Source organism: Oncorhynchus clarkii, chromosome 24, assembly GCF_045791955.1.
Source record: "Oncorhynchus clarkii lewisi isolate Uvic-CL-2024 chromosome 24, UVic_Ocla_1.0, whole genome shotgun sequence".
Classification (NCBI taxonomy): domain Eukaryota; kingdom Metazoa; phylum Chordata; class Actinopteri; order Salmoniformes; family Salmonidae; genus Oncorhynchus; species Oncorhynchus clarkii.
The window spans coordinates 3,652,968-3,673,378 of record NC_092170.1 but is presented as its reverse complement, the minus strand read 5'-3'; the positions used below and the strand labels follow the sequence as shown (position 1 = coordinate 3,673,378).

Below are 20,411 nucleotides of genomic sequence, written 5' to 3'. Positions count from 1 at the left end.
TCTGCCCTAACATTAATAGCCAACCCACTCTGCCCTAACACTAATAGCCTTCCCACTCAGCCCTAACACTAATAGCCTTCCCACTCTGCCCTAACACTAATAGCCTTCCCACTCAGCCCTAACACTAATAGCCTTCCCACTCAGCCCTAATACTAATAGCCTTCCCACTTTGCCCTAACACTAATAGCCAACCCACTCTGCCCTAGCACTAATACCCAACCCACTCTGCCTTAACACTAATAGCCTTCCCACTCTGCCCTAACATTAATAGCCAACCCACTCTGCCCTAACACTAATAGCCTTCCCACTCAGCCCTAACACTAATAGCCTTTCCACTCTGCCCTAACACTAATAGCCTTCCCACTCAGCCCTAACACTAATAGCCTTCCCACTCAGCCCTAACACTAATAGCCTTCCCACTCAGCCCTAATACTAATAGCCTTCCCACTCTGCCCTAACACTAATAGCCAACCCACTCTGCCCTAACACTAATAGCCAACCCACTCTGCCCTAACACTAATAGCCTTCCCACTCTGCCTTAACACTAATAGCCTTCCCACTCTGCCTTAACACTAATAGCCTTCCCACTCTGCCTTAACACTAATAGCCTTCCCACTCTGGCCTAACACTAATAGCCTTCCCACTCTGCCTTAACACTAATAGCCTTCCCACTCTGCCTTAACACTAATAGCCTTCCCACTCAGCCTTAACACTAATAGCCTTCCCACTCAGCCCTAACACTAATAGCCTAATAGCCAACCCACTCTGCCCTAACACTAATAGCCAACCCACTCTGCCCTAACACTAATAGCCTTCCCACTCTGCCCTAACACTAATAGCCAACCCACTCTGCCCTAACACTAATAGCCTTCCCACTCTGCACTAACACTAATAGCCAACCCACTCTGCCCTAACACTAATAGCCTTCCCACTCTGCCCTAACACTAATAGCCTTCCCACTCTGCCCTAACACTAATAGCCAACCCGCTCTGCCCTAACACTAATAGCCAACCCACTCAGCCCTAAAACTAATAGCCTTTCCACTCTACACTAACATTAATAGCTTTCCCACTCTGCCCTAATACTAATAGCCAACCCACTCTGCCTTAACACTAATAGCCTTCCCACTCTGCCCTAACACTAATAGCCTTCCCACTCAGCCCTAACACTAATAGCCTTCCCACTCTGCCCTAATACTAATAGCCAACACACTCTGCCTTACCACTAATAGCCAACCCACTCTGCCCTAACACTAATAGCCTTCCCCTCACTCTGCCTCTTAACACTAATAGCCTTCCCACTCAGCCCTAACACTAATAGCCGTCCCACTCTGCCCTAACACTAAGAGCCAAACCACCAACCCACTCTGCCCTAACACTAATAGCCTTCCCACTCTGCGCTAACACTAATAGCCTTCCCACTCTGCCCTAACACTAATAGCCAACCCACTCTGCCCTAACACTAATAGCCTTAGCCCCACTCTGCCCTAACACTAATAGCCAACCCACTCTGCCCTAACACTAATAGCCAACCCACTCTGCCCTAACACTAATAGCCTTCCCACTCTGCCCTAACACTAATAGCCAACCCACTCTGCCCTAACACTAATAGCCAACCCACTCTGCCTTAACACTAATAGCCTTCCCACTCAGCCTTAACACTAATAGCCTTCCCACTCAGCCCTAACACTAATAGCCTTCCCACTCTGCCCTAACACTAATAGCCAACCCACTCTGCCCTAACACTAATAGCCAACCCACTCTGCCCTAACACTAATAGCCTTCCCACTCAGCCCTAACACTAATAGCCTTCCCACTCTGCCCTAGCACTAATAGCCAACCCACTCTGCCTTAACACTAATAGCCTTCCCACTCTGCCTTAACACTAATAGCCTCCCCACTCTGCCTTAACACTAATAGCCTTCCCACTCTGGCCTAACACTAATAGCCTTCCCACTCAGCCTTAACACTAATAGCCTTCCCACTCTGCCTTAACACTAATAGCCTTCCCACTCTGCCTTAACACTAATATTCTTCCCACTCAGCCTTAACACTAATAGCCTTCCCACTCAGCCCTAACACTAATAGCCTTCCCACTCTGCCCTAACACTAATAGCCAACCCACTCTGCCCTAACACTAATAGCCAACCCACTCTGACCTAACACTAATAGCCTTCCCACTCTGCCCTAACACTAATAGCCAACCCACTCTGCCCTAAAACTAATAGCCTTCCCACTCTGCCCTAACACTAATAGCCAACCCGCTCTGCCCTAACACTAATAGCCAACCCACTCAGCCCTAAAACTAATAGCCTTTCCAATCTACCCTAACATTAATAGCCTTCCCACTCTGCCCTAATACTAATAGCCAACCCACTCAGCCCTAACACTAATAGCCTTCCCACTCTGCCCTAATACTAATAGCCAACCCACTCTGCCTTAACACTAATAGCCAACCCACTCTGCCTTAACACTAATAGCCAACCCACTCTGCCTTAACACTAATAGCCTTCCCACTCTGCCTTAACACTAATAGCCTTCCCACTCTGCCTTAATACTAATAGCCAACCCACTCTGCCCTAACACTAATAGCCAACCCACTCTGCCCTAACACTAATAGCCTTCCCACTCTGCCCTAACACTAATAGCCAACCCACTCTGCCCTAACACTAATAGCCTTCCCACTCTGCACTAACACTAATAGCCAACCCACTCTGCCCTAACACTAATAGCCTTCCCACTCTGCCCTAACACTAATAACCTTCCCACTCTGCCCTAACACTAATAGCCAACCCGCTCTGCCCTAACACTAATAGCCAACCCACTCAGCCCTAAAACTAATAGCCTTTCCACTCTACACTAACATTAATAGCTTTCCCACTCTGCCCTAATACTAATAGCCAACCCACTCTGCCTTAACACTAATAGCCTTCCCACTCTGCCCTAACACTAATAGCCTTCCCACTCAGCCCTAACACTAATAGCCTTCCCACTCTGCCCTAATACTAATAGCCAACACACTCTGCCTTACCACTAATAGCCAACCCACTCTGCCTTAACACTAATAGCCTTCCCACTCTGCCTTAACACTAATAGCCTTCCCACTCTGCCCTAATACTAATAGCCAACCCACTCTGCCTTAACACTAATAGCCAACCCACTCTGCCTTAACACTAATAGCCTTCCCACTCTGCCTTAACACTAATAGCCTTCCCACTCTGCCTTAACACTAATAGCCAACCCACTCTGCCCTAACACTAATAGCCAACCCACTCTGCCCTAACACTAATAGCCTCCCCACTCTGCCCTAACACTAATAGCCAACCCACTCTGCCCTAACACGAATAGCCTTCCCACTCTGCCTTAACACTAATAGCCTTCCCACTCTGCCCTAACACTAATAGCCTTCCCACTCTGCCTTAACACTAATAGCCTTCCCACTCAGCCTTAACACTAATAGCCTTCCCACTCAGCCCTAACACTAATAGCCTTCCCACTCTGCCCTAACACTAATAGCCAACCCACTCTGCCTTAACACTAATAGCCAACCCACTCTGCCTTAACACTAATAGCCTTCCCACTCTGCCCTAACACTAATAGCCTTCCCACTCTGCCCTAGCACTAATAGCCAACCCACTCTGCCTTAACACTAATAGCCAACCCACTCTGCCTTAACACTAATAGCCTCCCCACTCTGCCTTAACACTAATAGCCTTCCCACTCTGCCTAACACTAATAGCCTTCCCACTCAGCCTTAACACTAATAGCCTTCCCACTCTGCCTTAACACTAATAGCCTTCCCACTCTGCCTTAACACTAATCAGCACTAATAGCCTTCCCACTCAGCCCTAACACTAATAGCCTTCCCACTCTGCCCTAACACTAATAGCCAACCCACTCTGCCCTAACACTAATAGCCAACCCACTCTGACCTAACACTAATAGCCTTCCCACTCTGCCCTAACACTAATAGCCAACCCACTCTGCCCTAACACTAATAGCCTTCCCACTCTGCCCTAACACTAATAGCCAACCCGCTCTGCCCTAACACTAATAGCCAACCCACTCAGCCCTAAAACTAATAGCCTTTCCAATCTAGCCCTAACATTAATAGCCTTCCCACTCTGCCCTAATACTAATAGCCAACCCACTCAGCCCTAACACTAATAGCCTTCCCACTCTGCCCTAATACTAATAGCCAACCCACTCTGCCTTAACACTAATAGCCAACCCACTCTGCCTTAACACTAATAGCCAACCCACTCTGCCTTAACACTAATAGCCTTCCCACTCTGCCTTAACACTAATAGCCTTCCCACTCTGCCTTAATACTAATAGCCAACCCACTCTGCCTTAACACTAATAGCCAACCCACTCTGCCTTAACACTAATAGCCTTCCCACTCTGCCTTAACACTAATAGCCTTCCCACTCTGCATTAACACTAATAGCCAACCCACTCTGCCCTAACACTAATAGCCAACCCACTCTGCCCTAACACTAATAGCCAACCCACTCTGCCCTAACACTAATAGCCTTCCCACTCTGCCCTAACACTAATAGCCTTCCCACTCTGCCCTAACACTAATAGCCAACCCACTCTGCCCTAACATTAATAGCCAACCCACTCTGCCCTAACATTAATAGCCTTCCCACTCAGCCCTAACACTAATAGCCTTCCCACTCTGCCCTAGCACTAATAGCCAACCCACTCTGCCTTAACACTAATAGCCTTCCCACTCTGCCTTAACACTAATAGCCTCCCCACTCTGCCTTAACACTAATAGCCTTCCCACTCTGGCCTAACACTAATAGCCTTCCCACTCAGCCTTAACACTAATAGCCTTCCCACTCTGCCTTAACACTAATAGCCTTCCCACTCTGCCTTAACACTAATATTCTTCCCACTCAGCCTTAACACTAATAGCCTTCCCACTCAGCCCTAACACTAATAGCCTTCCCACTCTGCCCTAACACTAATAGCCAACCCACTCTGCTCTAACACTAATAGCCAACCCACTCTGACCTAACACTAATAGCCTTCCCACTCTGCCCTAACACTAATAGCCAACCCACTCTGCCCTAAAACTAATAGCCTTCCCACTCTGCCCTAACACTAATAGCCAACCCGCTCTGCCCTAACACTAATAGCCAACCCACTCAGCCCTAAAACTAATAGCCTTTCCACTCTACCCTAACATTAATAGCCTTCCCACTCTGCCCTAATACTAATAGCCAACCCACTCAGCCCTAACACTAATAGCCTTCCCACTCTGCCCTAATACTAATAGCCAACCCACTCTGCCTTAACACTAATAGCCAACCCACTCTGCCTTAACACTAATAGCCAACCCACTCTGCCTTAACACTAATAGCCTTCCCACTCTGCCTTAACACTAATAACCTTCCCACTCTGCCTTAATACTAATAGCCAACCCACTCTGCCTTAACACTAATAGCCAACCCACTCTGCCTTAACACTAATAGCCTTCCCACTCTGCCTTAACACTAATAGCCTTCCCACTCTGCCTTAACACTAATAGCCAACCCACTCTGCCCTAACACTAATAGCCAACCCACTCTGCCCTAACACTAATAGCCAACCCACTCTGCCCTAACACTAATAGCCTTCCCACTCTGCCCTAACACTAATAGCCTTCCCACTCTGCCCTAACACTAATAGCCAACCCACTCTGCCCTAAACACTAATAGCCAACCCACTGTGCCCTAACACTAATAGCCTTCACACTCTGCCCTAACACTAATAGCCTTCCCACTCTGCCCTAACACTAATAGCCTTCCCACTCTGCCCTAACACTAATAGCCTTCCCACTCTGCCCTAACACTAATAGCCTTCCCACTCTGCCCTAACACTAATAGCCAACCCACTCTGCCCTAAACACTAATAGCCAACCCACTGTGCCCTAACACTAATAGCCTTCCCACTCTGCCCTAACACTAATAGCCTTCCCACTCTGCCCTAACACTAATAGCCTTCCCACTCTGCCCTAACACTAATAGCCTTCCCACTCTGCCCTAATACTAATAGCCAACCCACTCTGCCTTAACACTAATAGCCTTCCCACTCTGCCTTAACACTAATAGCTTTCCCACTCAGCCCTAACACTAATAGCCTTCCCACTCAGCCCTAACACTAATAGCCAACCCACTCTGGCCTACCACACTAGCCTTCCCACTCTATCCTAACACAGTCTAGCATTCCCACTCCCCAACACGCTCTACAGTCTCTCCACTCTGCCCTAACACAGTCTAGCCTCGTCACTCTGACCTAACACAGTCTAGCCTCGTCACTCTGCCCTAACACAGTCTAGCCTCGTCACTCTGCCCTAACACAGTCTAGCCTTGCCACTCTGCCCTAACCCAGTCTAGCCTTGCCACTCTGCCCTAACACAGTCTATAGCAGGGATCATGAACTAGATTCAGCCATTTTTCCTTGTGCGGATGGTGAGGGGGCCGGAACATAATTACAATTCATTTGTAGATTGCAAATAAACCGCAAGAAGCCCAAACAGATTTAATAATGAACTAAAACATAATAATTTAGAAAATGGCTTACATTTGTATATGACCACTGTTATGCGTGGGAATAGTTTGGAACAAATCTCTAAAATTAAAATAGCTTGGAGCTGTTTTGCTGGTGTTTTTAGACTTTTATATCTAACAATAGAAAAGAGTGTAAAAAATGCTAATTTTTTATTTTGCTCAGAGAACTTGGGGGGGGGGGCAAATAAAATCACCCGCGGGCTGGTGCGCCGCCAGTTGGGCAACCCTGCTCTATAGCCTCCCCACTCTGACTAACATCAACAACGGTCCGAGGGCCGAATTTGGTCCGCGGGTGCTTTTACTTGGAGTTTTGTAAAGTAAAAGAAATGTAAAGCATTAAAGACTGTAAAAACACCTCCCCACTCTGCAGCCCTATCATGGTGTCTCTTCCCCTTTGCTCAGGTGCTTCATTCCAAGGCCTTGATGAACAACCTCCATTACCAAAATTAATTAGCAAATCGCCCCTCGCCAGGAAGAGGCCTCACACTTCTCTTATCCTCTCTCTCTCTCAGCCAACCAACCAACCAAACCCCCTGTAGAAGACAGAGACACAATAACAAATAAACCCGAGAGCTACACTAACAGCCTGTCGCTGCCTGCAATTAGTCCAGCATCCACTCTCACTCTAATTAATAGCTGGCTCGCTGCTGTCTGTCGATGAGCACAATAAAAACAATGGAGATCCATCCGTGGAGAGCCTACATGGAGGCATGGAAGCGTGGGGGGAAGGGAGCGGCTGGACTGGGTCGACAGTGGTGGTGAAGCATGGCAGGCAGGTCTGTTCTTTGGCCCAGAGGTGTGCCCACTGCCCAGCCGGCTGTCAGACACACGCCAGCCTGGCAGAGAGTAGAGGCTGGCATTAGGCCCTAACAAGCAAGGCCCATAGCTCGCACACGCATGCACACAGGGCTCCTCTGTGGACCAATGTCAAAGAGATCATTCAACAGGCCCTTAGCCGCCAGCCGAACAAAGCACCCCATAAAAGTGATGTTATTGTTCTCATATTTCTACCTCCCAAACTACACTACGTTGTAACTTGTAAGAAGCAAGGGCTGAGTTATGTCTGCATTAACAGAGCAGGTTGAATTATATTGCCCATTTATATAAATCTCGAAAAACTGTGTTTACAGCTTAATCCTACTGAAGACCTGTGTAGGGCCCCACAGAGCTAAGTTTGCTTTATACTGTACAGCTCATTACACACACACACACACACACACACACACACACACACACACACACACACACACACACACACACACACACACACACACACACACACACACACACACACACACACACACACACACACACACACACACACACGGATCAAACAATGGGTGGCCAGGATTACAGCCAATTATACCCCAAAATATGAACCATTCCAACTGTATGTGTGCGTGTACACTGTATGTGTGATGGGGGCTAGGGAGTGCCATACTATAAACTGAGATGATGATTGATCACTGGCATCACTGTCTGTGAGTGGGAGCACAAGGGATTGTGGGAAATTCACCCACTAGTCGAGGGGCAAAGGGAAGGACAGTCACTGTGTCTAAACCATGCAGGATGCTTAATTTTCTTTCTTTTTTGAAGAATGCAAAGATTTTATTTGACCGTCAGTGTATTACTGTAATATTCTGTGAAACAAATATCTATTATGAATGAACATTATTCTTATAGGCGCTTTATATACGCAGAACTATGAACAATATCCCAAGCCATATATCTGCTGTCATAATAAAGCGAGGCAAACTAACACAATATTTCGCAAAATTGCTTTGAAGTTGTATGTCTTAGCAAGGGCCTACCTCAAAAACTACCATCGCTATCACTCTTCATCAGCCATAATGGCTCTAAGTTGGGGTAAAGGCAAATTACATCTTAACTGAAGATGCTTGTCAAGCCGCCACAGCTTCCCATGATAAACAGTTTCTGACAGAGCAGTAACTGATGTGTTTTTCCAAGAAATGCACAGTTCAGATATGTGAAACGCCTGCCAGAGAAATTCACTTTGGGGAATGATTGGACTCTGGAGCCGTACCTCTCACGTTGTCCCCCGGGCCCCCAAATCAGAGCAGCCACAGGACTGAATGGAATACGGATGCCAATAGCTGTGGGGGTCTGGGGAATTCTGCCAGTTACACAGAGAAAGAGAGGAAGAGAGAGATAGAGAGAGAGAAATAGAGTGAGAGCGAGAGAGAGAGAGCACGAGAGAGAAAGGGAGAAAAAGAGAGAGGGGCAGTGTTCACAACACGTTCATTCCCTGCTCTTCATCTGCAGTGTTCCAAGGAGCTCTTTCATATCAGCTTCCATTTTTAAAGACCTCTCCCTCTCTGCTCATATCATGGTCTGTAGAGACAGCGTGGGTGGAGCTACTGTATATTTCCAAAACTGAACAGTCTGCAGCGTGTGTGTCAAAGTATGATGTGGATACAGTACACAAGTAAAGAGCTGGATGTGTGTGTGTGTGTGTGTGTGTGCAATGTGCATGCAAGTGTTTCTGTCTTTGCATGTGTGTGTGTGTATCAAATCAAATCGTATTTTTCATATGCTTTGTAATCAACAGGTGTAGACTAACAGTGAAATGCTGACTTAAGGGCCCATCCCAACAATGCAGAGAGAAAAGAAAAATAAATAGTAGAATCGTTTTTTTTTTTATAACACTAGGAATAAATAGAAAAATAACACAAGGAATGGATGTGTATGTGTACATGCGTGTGTATATGTGTGTGGCAGGCAGCCAGCTAGCTCTGGCATCACCTTCCCAGTCCCTGCCAAGACATTCACAACTCTGACTGGTGCCAGGCTAAAACAGACCTATCACATCAGCATGTGGGAGGTGTTCGAGAACTAAACAAACAACCCCGCTCCCCAGGCCTCTAACCAGCATCTAACGCCTTGTCTCATCCAATGACCATTACTGGCAGGGAGCGATTAAACGGTGCATTCGGAAAGTATTCAGACCCCTTGACTTTTTCCACTTTTTGTTACGTTACAGCTTTATTCTAAAATTGATTCAATAGTTCTTACCCCTTCACCAATGTACACACACCCATAATGAAAAAAGCAAAAACAGGTTTCTATAAATGTTTGCAACTTATAATAAAAATAATAAAAAAATAAAAAATCACATTTACAGATTGTCATTGAAACAGAAAGCCCATAAGGTTACCTTTCAGAATAGCTAAAAAGCTAATGAGCAGCGATTACAGCCTTGATTATTTTTGGGTATGACGCTACAAGCTTGGCACACCTGTATTTGGGGAGTTTCTCCCATTCTTCTCTGCAGATCCTCTCCAGCTCTGTCAGGTTGGATGGGGAGCGTCACTGCCCAGCTATTTTCAGGTCTCTCCAGTGATGTTTGATCGGGTTCAAGTCCGGGCTCTGGACATTCAGAAACTTGTCCCGAAGTCACTCCTGCGTTGACTTGACTGTGTGCTTAGGGTCGTTGTCCTGTTGTATGGTGAACCATAGCCCCATTCTGAGGTCCTGGGCGCTCTGGAGCTGGTTTTCATCAAACAACTCTCTGTCCTTTGCTCCGTTCATATTTCCCTCAAACATGACTAGTCTCCCAGTCCCTGCTGCTAAAAAACATGGTAGGCCACACAAGCTCACAGAACGCGTAGCACATAAAAATCGCTTGTCCTCAGTTGCAACACTCACTGTTCGTCGGGAGCTTCATGAAATGGGTCTCCATAGCCGAGCAGCTGCACACAAGCCTAAGATCACCATGCACAAAGCCAAGGGGCGGCTGGAGTGGTGTAAAGCTCGCTGCCATTGGACTCTGGAGCAGTGGAAATGCATTCTCTTGAGTGATGAATCATGCTTCACCATCTGGCAGTCTGACGGACAAATCTTGGTTTGGCGGATGCCAGGAGAATGCTACCTGCCCCCAATGCATAGTGCCATCTGTAAAGTTTGATGGATGAGGAATAATTGTCTGGGGCTGTTTTTCATGGTTCGGGCTAGGCCCTTAGTTCCAGTGAAGGGAAATCTTAACTCTAAAGCATACAATGACATTCTAGACGATTCTGTGCTTCAAACTTTGTGGCAAGAGTTTGGGGAAGGCCCTTTCCAGATTCAACATGACAATGCCCCTGTGCACAAAGCAAGGTCCATACAGAAATGGTTTGTAAAGATCGGTGTGGAAGGACTTAACTGGCCTGCACAGAGCCCTGACCTCAACCCCATCAAACACCTTTAGGATGAATTGGAAGGCAGACTGCAGACTGCGAGCCAGGCCTAATCGCCCAACATCAGTGACGACCTCACTAACATATTGGCCCACAGTCGAAAGCCTTCCCAGAAGAGTGGAGGCTGTTATAGCACCAAAGGGGGGACCAACTCCATATTAATGCCATGATTTTGGAATGAGATTTTCGACGAGCAGGCGTCCACATATCACGTGGTGTACTTCTGATTGAAATCATCACATTAGACTAGATATCGTGATCTGTCTGAATGACTGGTGGGATGTGGATTACTATGTGGATCAGTTGGTAGAGTATGGCGCTTGCAACGCCAGGGTTGTGGGTTCGATTCCTTCTGGGGCCACATAGGAAAATGTATGTTTGCACTACAGTAAGTTCCATTGGATAAATGTGTCTGCTAAAAGGCATATAAAGAATGTATATTATAATCCAGACAGTTTGGAATCCAGCACCTTGCATATAGACAGTTATTATGGGTGGATAAAGCTCCGTTTGCCTGCGAGGTACAAATAAGACCTGTCAAATAAAAATATATTCAATAATGAAAAAGAAAGGGGGATACTTAGTCAGTTGTACAACTGAATGCATTCAACTGAAATGAGTCTTCCGCATTTAACCCAACGCCTCTGAATCAGAGAGGTGCGGGGGGCTGCCTTAATCGACAACTACGTAATCGGCGCCCGGGGTACAGTGGGTTAACTGCCTCGCTCAGGGGCAGAACGACAGATTTGTACTTTGTCAGCTCGGGGATTCGCTCCAGCAACCTTTCGGTTAATAATGCATATTACCAGTATATACTGTATATAGTCATCATTTTCTGAATCGCATTAACATTTCTGAGTGGCAGGTGATGGGAATTTTCAAAGTTCTGAGGATAACTATTATTGGATAGAGAAGTAGAGACATGAGATGTATCGAGATACGTGACCTTGAAGAGATACAGTAAGACAGAGGTTGAAGTCAACATTCAACAAAGTCTACACCTTGTCAGCTACCATCTAGCATTCATGTCTAACATTCAGAGAAGTTCACCCTCTCGACTCCCGAGACAACCAGTAACCCACAAACACTGTTACGTGTGAAGCAAAGGGAGTAGGAGGGCGAGTAGTGCTTTAGGACATTCTGTGGAGTAAAGTCCCTTAGGTGCCACAGCCAGTGGTGAATAGACAGGAATAGAGGGGGAGAGGTGGTGCTGCTACAGTATAGCCTGGTCCCAGATCTGTTTATGTTGTATAGCCAACTTCTATTGCAAAACATATAGCCATTTCCAATTGGCATAACACTAACCTTAGGAGTAGGAGTACAGCACTAACAGATCTGGGATCAGGCTAGTACTAGTGCTTTATTTATTTATGTGGAGTAAGGTGCCATGGGTGCAGTCAATGGAGAATTGATAATAGTGGAGTTGTGGGAGGGAGGAGGAGGGGTGCTACGGGAGTGGGGGGAAAGGTCATACAAGGACAGGTGCTTCGGGACATGCTGCGAACTTGTAGAGACTAAAGTACTACCTGCTATACGAGAGCTGTGTCTCAGCCCACTTCTCCCTCCGCTGCAAGGCCGGACATCACAGAACACAAAGATACAATATCAATGCCAGCGTTTATCTCAAAGACAGCCGTCTCAGGGATAAAATAACTCTTCATGTGCAGCCAACAGAATCTGGGGCCAAAAGTAGAAGCATTAAAGGAACGGTTCACCCATTTTGAATGTTATATTGTTGCATCTCTGTGTTATTTTCTATTGATTCCCTGGGTCATTTCATGTTTTCACGTGTATCTGAGTTATTGGTGTTCAAGCAGGCAGATATCCAGCCGGTATGACGTAGTACTGTGATAAAGTCGCTCTCAATACACTGGAAGTTAATAGGAATACGACTTTTAGATCGCGATTTTTAGATACATGTCAGATTTCAATACTGGGGAATGTCATAACTCGGGAGGAGTTAATCATATTTTTGCGATATTCCTACCTGGAGAAATGTGTAATTTAACAGAGGGTCTAGCACATTTTTATCTGCCTCTTTAGTCCAGGGTGCATTGCATGGTGCCGTTGACAGATATATTTGAGAAAGTTGATAAGAATCCAATAAATGAAGGAACGAATAATGCCCCACCCAGCAGACTGTCGACCAATTGCAATTTTCCATGAACCTACAAACCTTATTATAACGCCAAAATCCAACATTAGGTCACAAAAAATATTGCTCTCACATATTAGTGTTATTTAACACTATAAACTAAAGGAATGGGTGGTTTTGGGTGGATTTTTTTCTTTAAGTAGCTAGAGCGCAGCACGTTTAGTAGGCGACATCCATTGTAAGAGCACTGGAACGATTGTGAGATTTACAGATTCAAGAGATGTGGCAAGGCCAAAAGATGTTTGACTTGGATCATGCACAGTGCCAGGCCAGAATCAGTCATTACAGATGGCTCGTCAAATGCATACTGTAGCCACGCAATGTAAGTCTCAACATGGAATCAACATCAAAGTCCTACTGCAAAATGTATTTACGCAGGTTTGTGAATTGAGGTGAAGTCCGGGAAGGCAACAATACATTATAATATCACACTTTCCCTACTAACTCTTCCAAACTCAGGACCACTGTTGAAAACTCTATACTAATTTAGAGTAAGACACTCAGAAATGGAGACCAAAAACAGTCAATGAAAAACAAGATTAAAACCTTTTTTTCTTTTGCTTTCCATCAAATTCAGACGCATCTCCTGCTCCCGTCCAAATTGCATTCTAAATATTTAATAGTGCACTCGGAGCGGTTTTGGACACCTCAGCACTTCAAATCATGCGGGTCAAGGGGATATTTCTACGACCAAACAACAATTGAATACGTTATCATGGCTCCCCGCTGCACCGTAGAGCTCTATTACGTAAGGGAGTGCTTCACACAGAAGTCCCATCCATTGCAAGGCTGGGGTAGTGGTAGGCCTGCGAAGAATAGGCCTGCGCCCGGGTGAAACCTTGTACTGTAACACTGTATGAACGGGAGAGTTACTTTACCTGCCTTAGGCCGTCTCTACTGTTCTGCATGATCCGTAGGGCGTAGTTGGACCGCTGGCCTTTGCTGTTGAATTCAATGTGGCCCGTTAGTCCTTCCAATTCTACCTATCCGAGAGAGAGAGAGGGAGAACAAGAGAGAAAAGTCCCATGTTATTAAGGCATTTCAAATTATCTGTTTCACATTTGGGGCCAGAAATCGGGGTTCAAATAGTATTAGTTTGCTTTGAAATCCTTCAGTTGCTCTGGATTGAGCATGCCTTGAGTGAGAGAACCAATGTTCCAGTTCCCCAAAAGGGTAAACTGTTGATCCGGCACTGCAGGCCTGGCTCAATCCGACGGTCCCAAGTATTTGAAAGAAAAACAAATATTGTTTGAACCCAGGTCTGTCAGTAATGTCGGAGGCATGGCTGGGTTCGGTCGGGCATTAGTTCCTTGTTGACTAACTGAAATCATTCAGTTACGAGTCAATTATCCAAATGGGAAACAAAACCTCAAGCCACCCCATCATCCGATACTGAGAAACCAGCAGTATGATCGATACGAGGGAGTATCAAACAAAATTATGGTGGTATAACATCTAAATGACAACAGATGACTCATTTGCTTTTACTGAAGAAAAAAAACGGTCTGAAATTCAATACATGTCACATTCTAGTGTCTTGATAGCTCACTCACAGGACATTTATTCCTAATGAGGGACTATGAACATTACAGTATGACAGCCAGTCAACCAGTCTCTAACTCCCTCCTCCCTGCTGTAGGCTACTAAGGAAGGAACAGGGGCTGTCACCTAGCCTGATCCCAGAGCTGTTTGTACAGTCTGGCCATCAACCTATGATCTTAGGTGTATCAATGACAGCACATACAGTTCTGGGACCAGGCTAGCAGTGTCCCAAGTTAATGTGACAATATGATTGACTGTATGATCAGTGGTAAGAGAAGGGCTAGAGGATTTATATCTAAATATAAATACAGACATGTAAATATATTCAGCTGGTAGACCAAACAGTAAGGTAAGGATTAGGGGATATGGTTCTGCTGGCTGAATATTCACTGCAAAAATGCACACCCAATGGCTTTTAGTATAATGTTAACCAACAGACTTGGGAGCATACTGTATATCACAGTGTGCACTGCAGTCTAACTAAACTCCACAAAAGATTAACCTAATCCTAATCTTAAACAGACAAACAGCAGCATGCCATTCCTCTCCTATCCAGAGTGGGGCGCCCTTACCATCCTCAGGTAGTTCATGAGGCTGGTGCCATGCTCCCAGATCTTGGAGGACTTGCAGGAGAGCTGTGTGGCGCCCACGTTCTGGCTACGGTTGAGCTCCTGGACCGCCGCAACCACCGCGTGCACTGCGTCAAACAGCAGCGCCGACGAGAGCTGAGAGAGAGAGGGAGAAAGAGAGGGGAGAGAGAAACATTGCTTTGGCTTTGGCAAATGCAAATGCAATGCTTTGGCAATGTTAACACATGTTTCCCATGCCAATAAAGCCCCTTGAATTGAATTGAATTGAGAGAGAGAAGAAAAAAAGGGAGCGAGGGAAGGAAGAAAAGGAGGGATATGCTGTCACAAAAACACACCGTTCTTCCATCCTCCCTGACGCCTGGGGCCCGCTCTACTTGGTCAGTGATGGGTTAAAACAAGCGAGCACCAGAATGCCATTCAGCAGTCAAATATTACATGAGCTCATTAGGATCCTCTGATGTGCTGACAAACTGGAAAAAAAGCCCCTCCACTTTCGCCCCTACTGGAGCTGGCAAGCCCTGGCCATTTCAATTACCACACATTCGTCGGAGGGGAGGCGGAAGCGCAGGAAGGGGGATTTTTTCTTCTTCTGTAGACTGTTTACATACAGGTAGCCTAGTGGTTAGAGCGTTGGGCCAGTAACCGCAAGGTTGCTAGATTGAATCCCCGAGCTGACAAGATAAAAATCTGTCGTTCTGCCCCTGAACAAGGCAGTTAACCCACTGTTCGTAGGCTATCATTGTAAATAAGAATTTGTTCTTAACTGACTTGCCTACTTAAATAAAATAAATAAATAAACATACAGGCCCATCTGTGTATGTAAAGACAATTAACATGCATGATGTCATAGATTATACACGGGAGAGAGGGAGTATTTCACCGTTATATGTCTGTATAATAAAGTACTAAGGTCTAAGATCCATATTGTGGATTGAGGCATATAACTGGATCTACAAAACAAATGGCCTGGGGTGTGGACTTATCTCAAAATGTCTACCATTCTTCCTCACCTCCCTCTCTTCCACCCCTCCAACTATCTCATTCCATGACGTTGTACAGCTAAGAGAGAGGGATCTTTAAAAATGAAACCTGATATGAAAGCTCCCTGGGACACCGCAGATGAATAGCAGGGAGAGAAGGCATAGATCTTTCACTCTCTCGTTATACTAGGGGCTCAGAGCTGTTATCCCTCCACTGCTCTATCTGATAGACTACAAAACATCCTGTGATCAATTAAAGATAACTCCTAATTAAGAGGGGAAAAAAACAACTACAGAAAAACTACTGGTTTCTAAAAACAGCAGCCATTGATTTTTCAAAATCTTTCTTGACTGGGGGCAGTATTGAGTAGCTTGGATGAATAAGGTGCCCAGAGGTGCCCAGAGTAAACTGCCTGCTACTCAGTCCCAGACGCTAAGATATTATTAGTATATTTGGATAGAAAACATTCTGACGTTTCTAAAACTGTTTGAATGATGTCTGTGAGTATAACAGAACTCATATGGCAGGCAAAAACCTGAGAAAAAAATCTAACCAGGAAGTGGGAAATCTGAGGTTGGTCGTTTTTCAACTCATTCCCTATTGAAGATACAGTGGGATATTGGTCATGTTGCACTTCCTAAGGCTTCCACTAGATGTCAACAGTCTTTAGAACCTTGTTTGATGCTTCTACTGTGAAGTGGGGGCGATGGAGAAGGGAATGAGTCAGGGCTCTGCCATGAGCTTGTGACGCTCGTTCACGTGAGAGCAAGCTCTGTTCCATTGCATTTCTACAGACAAAGGAATTCTCCGGTTGGAACATTATTGAAGATGTATGTTAAAAACATCCTAAAGATTGATTCTATACTTCGTTTGACATGTTTCTACGGACTGTAAAGGAACTTTTTGACTTTTCGTCTGCTCCTAGTGAATGCTCGTCATGAATTTTGATTTGTGAACTGAACTCGCTAACAAAAGGAGTTATTTGGACATAAATGATGGACATTATCAAACAAAACAAACATTTATTGTGGAACTGGGATTCCTGGGAGTGCATTCTGATGAAGATCATCAAAGGTAAGTGAATATTTATAATGTTATTTCTGACCTCTGTTGACTCCAACATGGTGGATATCTGTTTGGGTTGTTTTGGTCTCTGAGCGCCGTACTCAGATTATTGTATGGTTTGCTTTTTCCATAACGTTTTTTTTTTTTTAAATCTGACACAGCGGTTGCATTAAGGAGAAGTGTATCTAAAGTTCCATGTATAACACTTGTATTTTCATCAACATTTATGATGACTATTTCTGTAAATTGATGTGGCTCTCTGCAAAGTCACCGGATGTTTTTGGAACTACTGAACATAACGCGCCAATGTATACTGAGATTTTTTGATATAAATATGAACTTTATCGAACAAAACATACATGTATTGTGTAACATGAAGTCCTATAAGTGTCATCTGATGAAGATCATCAAAAGGTTAGTGATTAATTCTATCTCTTTTCTTTTGTCTGGAAAAATGGCTGAGTTTTTCTGTGACTTGGCTCTGACCTAACATAATCATTTGTGGTGCTTTCGCTGTAAAGCCTATTTGAAATCGGAAACTGTGGTGGGATTAACAGGAAGTGTATCTTTAAAATGGTGTGAAATACTTGTATGTCTGAGGAATTTTAATTATGAGATAACTGTTGTTTGAATTTGGCGCCCTGCACTTTCACTGGCTGTTGTCATATCGATCCCGTTAGCGGGATCTCAGCCCATTAAGAAACAAAAATTCAATAAACCCAATTAATGAATTACTCGTTGCTGTCTGTTGGATGTCAAATTAAACAAATACTCTTGTACACTTCTCGTTGACACAATGGTATGGTGAATTGGGTTCATTTAATAACCATGTGGCAATTACATTTTCTTTTACTAATTAACGACTACACAGACAACTGAACTTCGGGATATCAAAGTAGATGTTGTTAAAGGCATAGAAAGACTTCAAGCCTTAACATTCTAACATTCGCATGTGTAGGGATACTGTATAATATAGGAAAAGAGCTGGGGTGTATTCAGGAGGATGAAACTTTTGCAGATAGATATATAACAAAGGGAGAGGATCCTTTCCCTAAATCTAAACGCTACATCAGTGTTTCTTAATCCTTGTCCTGACACTACACACCTGATTCCACAAATCAACTCATCATTAAATTCTGATTAGTGGAATCAGGTTTGTAGTGCTTAATGCAAAAACTAAAATGTGCACCTTTTTGGGTTCCCAGGACCAGGATTAAGAAACACTGTACTAGATAATAATATCTGTTCTGCATACATATCTGAACCCTCTGTTTGGTTGCAGATTGAAATGCAACTAATAGAGCTGAATTTCGAAGTGTACATGCTACAGTACGATTAGGAATCATCAGGTCTATTTGTTACATTTCTACCTGCAACACTACAGAACCTTCAGATAGAAATGCAGGATGTTTTGTAGATCAGAAATGATTGTCTAGCTGCTAGACAATCATCTCTGTTCTACATAAATCTGAACCCTGGTCTCACCGGTGTGCCGGCGAAGGGGGCGTGGTCACAGTTTTCCTGCCAGGAACGGTTGAGGCTGAGGAGGAAATCCTGGAAAAATGGATGTGTTCGGTTGAAGACGGAAAAGCCCAGAATGTTCACCCGCTCACTGGGCACGTCATCCAATCGCAGCAGAGAGAATTCCTGCAGAGGGAGGAGTCAGAGGGTCAAAGGTATAATGGTATTAGGTACGTGTATGACAAAGACTTGGACATTTCCGACATAAATCACGTTTAGTGGCCGCAATACGTGGAGATATCTGATTGAATGGAATATTGAATCAATGTCAGGAAAAAGGGCACATGCTAATCTAATACGTTTAGCCCCAATTTCATTGATTTACTTGAAGTTTTACTATGTTAAGTTCATTTTTTCTGGATGATTAAGATTCCTAATTCCTTCAGAGAGTGTGTGTGGGGTGTGCATGAAATGTGGTGGCGTGTGTGTGTGCATGAAATGTGGTGGCGTGTGTGTGTGCATGTGCTCATTTAGTAGTTTAGTGCATATTCATTTGTGCGTGGGCATGTGTGTGCCGCCTGGAACAAACCCACGGAAATGTGCTTGGATGAAAAACAACATCTACTTTGATCAGTCTGGTGGCTCCCGAGCGGTAGGGAGGACGTCATCAGAAGGTCAATAGAGATATCAGCCTAGTCACCTTCAGGTGTCAGTGCCAGCACTACAGTCTATAACGGTGAAACCGCCTGTCACCTCTGGGCCCAGGGACAGATATGATACATAAAGAGGAGAGGAGGAAAAGGAGAGGAGAGGAGAGGAGAGGAGAGGAGAGGAGAGGAGAGGAGAGGAGGAAAAGTGCCCAGGCTTCAGACAGTTCAGACAGAGACAGACTACTCTACTGTGGAAAGCACGGGAGAAGAGGAGCTTAGAGGGCAGGAGGGTGTGTGTTTGTGTCTGTGCTGAGTCTGAGTGTGTGTGTGTGTGTGTGTGTGTGTGTGTGTGTGTGTGTGTGTGTGTGTGTGCGCGTGCAAGCATGAGTGTGCTTGCATGCGTGTTTGTGTGTGTGTCTGTGTGCATGTGTGCGAGCATGTGTCCAATCCTCAATAAGGGGGTTTGGGGCTGGTGAGTTGAGTGGGAAAAGAATACAGCTGAGAACAAGAACCTCACAAGACACCGGCAGTAGCCTTTCAAATCCCAGGGCTTAGATAAATTAGCGTGTTAGCGGGTTCCTCTGCAGCACTAGATCAAAGCCCAACTAGACTCTGGTGCTCTTACAACAAACACTAGCACAGTAGGAGAAGGTGAGCAGGCCACGGCGGAATGAAGGATAGGTGTTGGGCTGGATTATTGTGAGAGAGAGAGTTGAGGAAGGAAAGAGACTAAGAGAGAAAGAGAGAAAAGTGTCATGGAGGTGAGAGAGGAAGAGAGACAGAAGAGGGAGAGGAGAAGAAAAATTGAGATAGAGAGAACAGAGAGTTGTGGGAGTTAGGAGGAAGGCATGACGGGCACTACAGGAGAGACGGAAGGAGACTGTGACTGGCAAATGGCACCCTATGTAGTGCACTACCTTTGACCAGGGCCTGTAAGGAATAGAGTGCCATTTGGAACACATCCAGTCTTTTCATCAGAGCCCCTGTGTGAGAACAGGACAGGAGAAAGCCCCTGGTGAACTCCTTTAGCATTACTAGCTACAGACCGCAATGCAAACAATGCCTTATGTCTTCCCTATCTAGACCAATAATACAATCCCATTTAGTGGTGACACAGCTCTTTTTTATTTACTCTCTCCTAGCCATGTTGTCTCTGTATCTGATTTAAAGTTTAAGGCGATTCACTGCACCAATATCGAAGCTAATGCT

At 45.1% G+C, this 20,411-nt stretch overlaps 1 protein-coding gene across 1 annotated transcript in view; it reads right to left on the bottom strand.

The window, feature by feature from the left end:
* The window catches only part of LOC139382352 (glutamate receptor ionotropic, kainate 4-like), a 233,458-nt gene that overhangs the window by 64,332 nt on the left and 148,715 nt on the right, over positions 1-20,411 (bottom strand). Inside the window, exons 7-9 of the mRNA XM_071126326.1 lie at positions 18,577-18,738; positions 15,028-15,180; positions 13,792-13,896 (exon numbers count right to left, since the gene is read on the bottom strand). Coding sequence (XP_070982427.1) covers positions 13,792-13,896; positions 15,028-15,180; positions 18,577-18,738 — 420 coding nt within the window. The remainder of the gene's footprint in view (positions 1-13,791; positions 13,897-15,027; positions 15,181-18,576; positions 18,739-20,411) is intronic.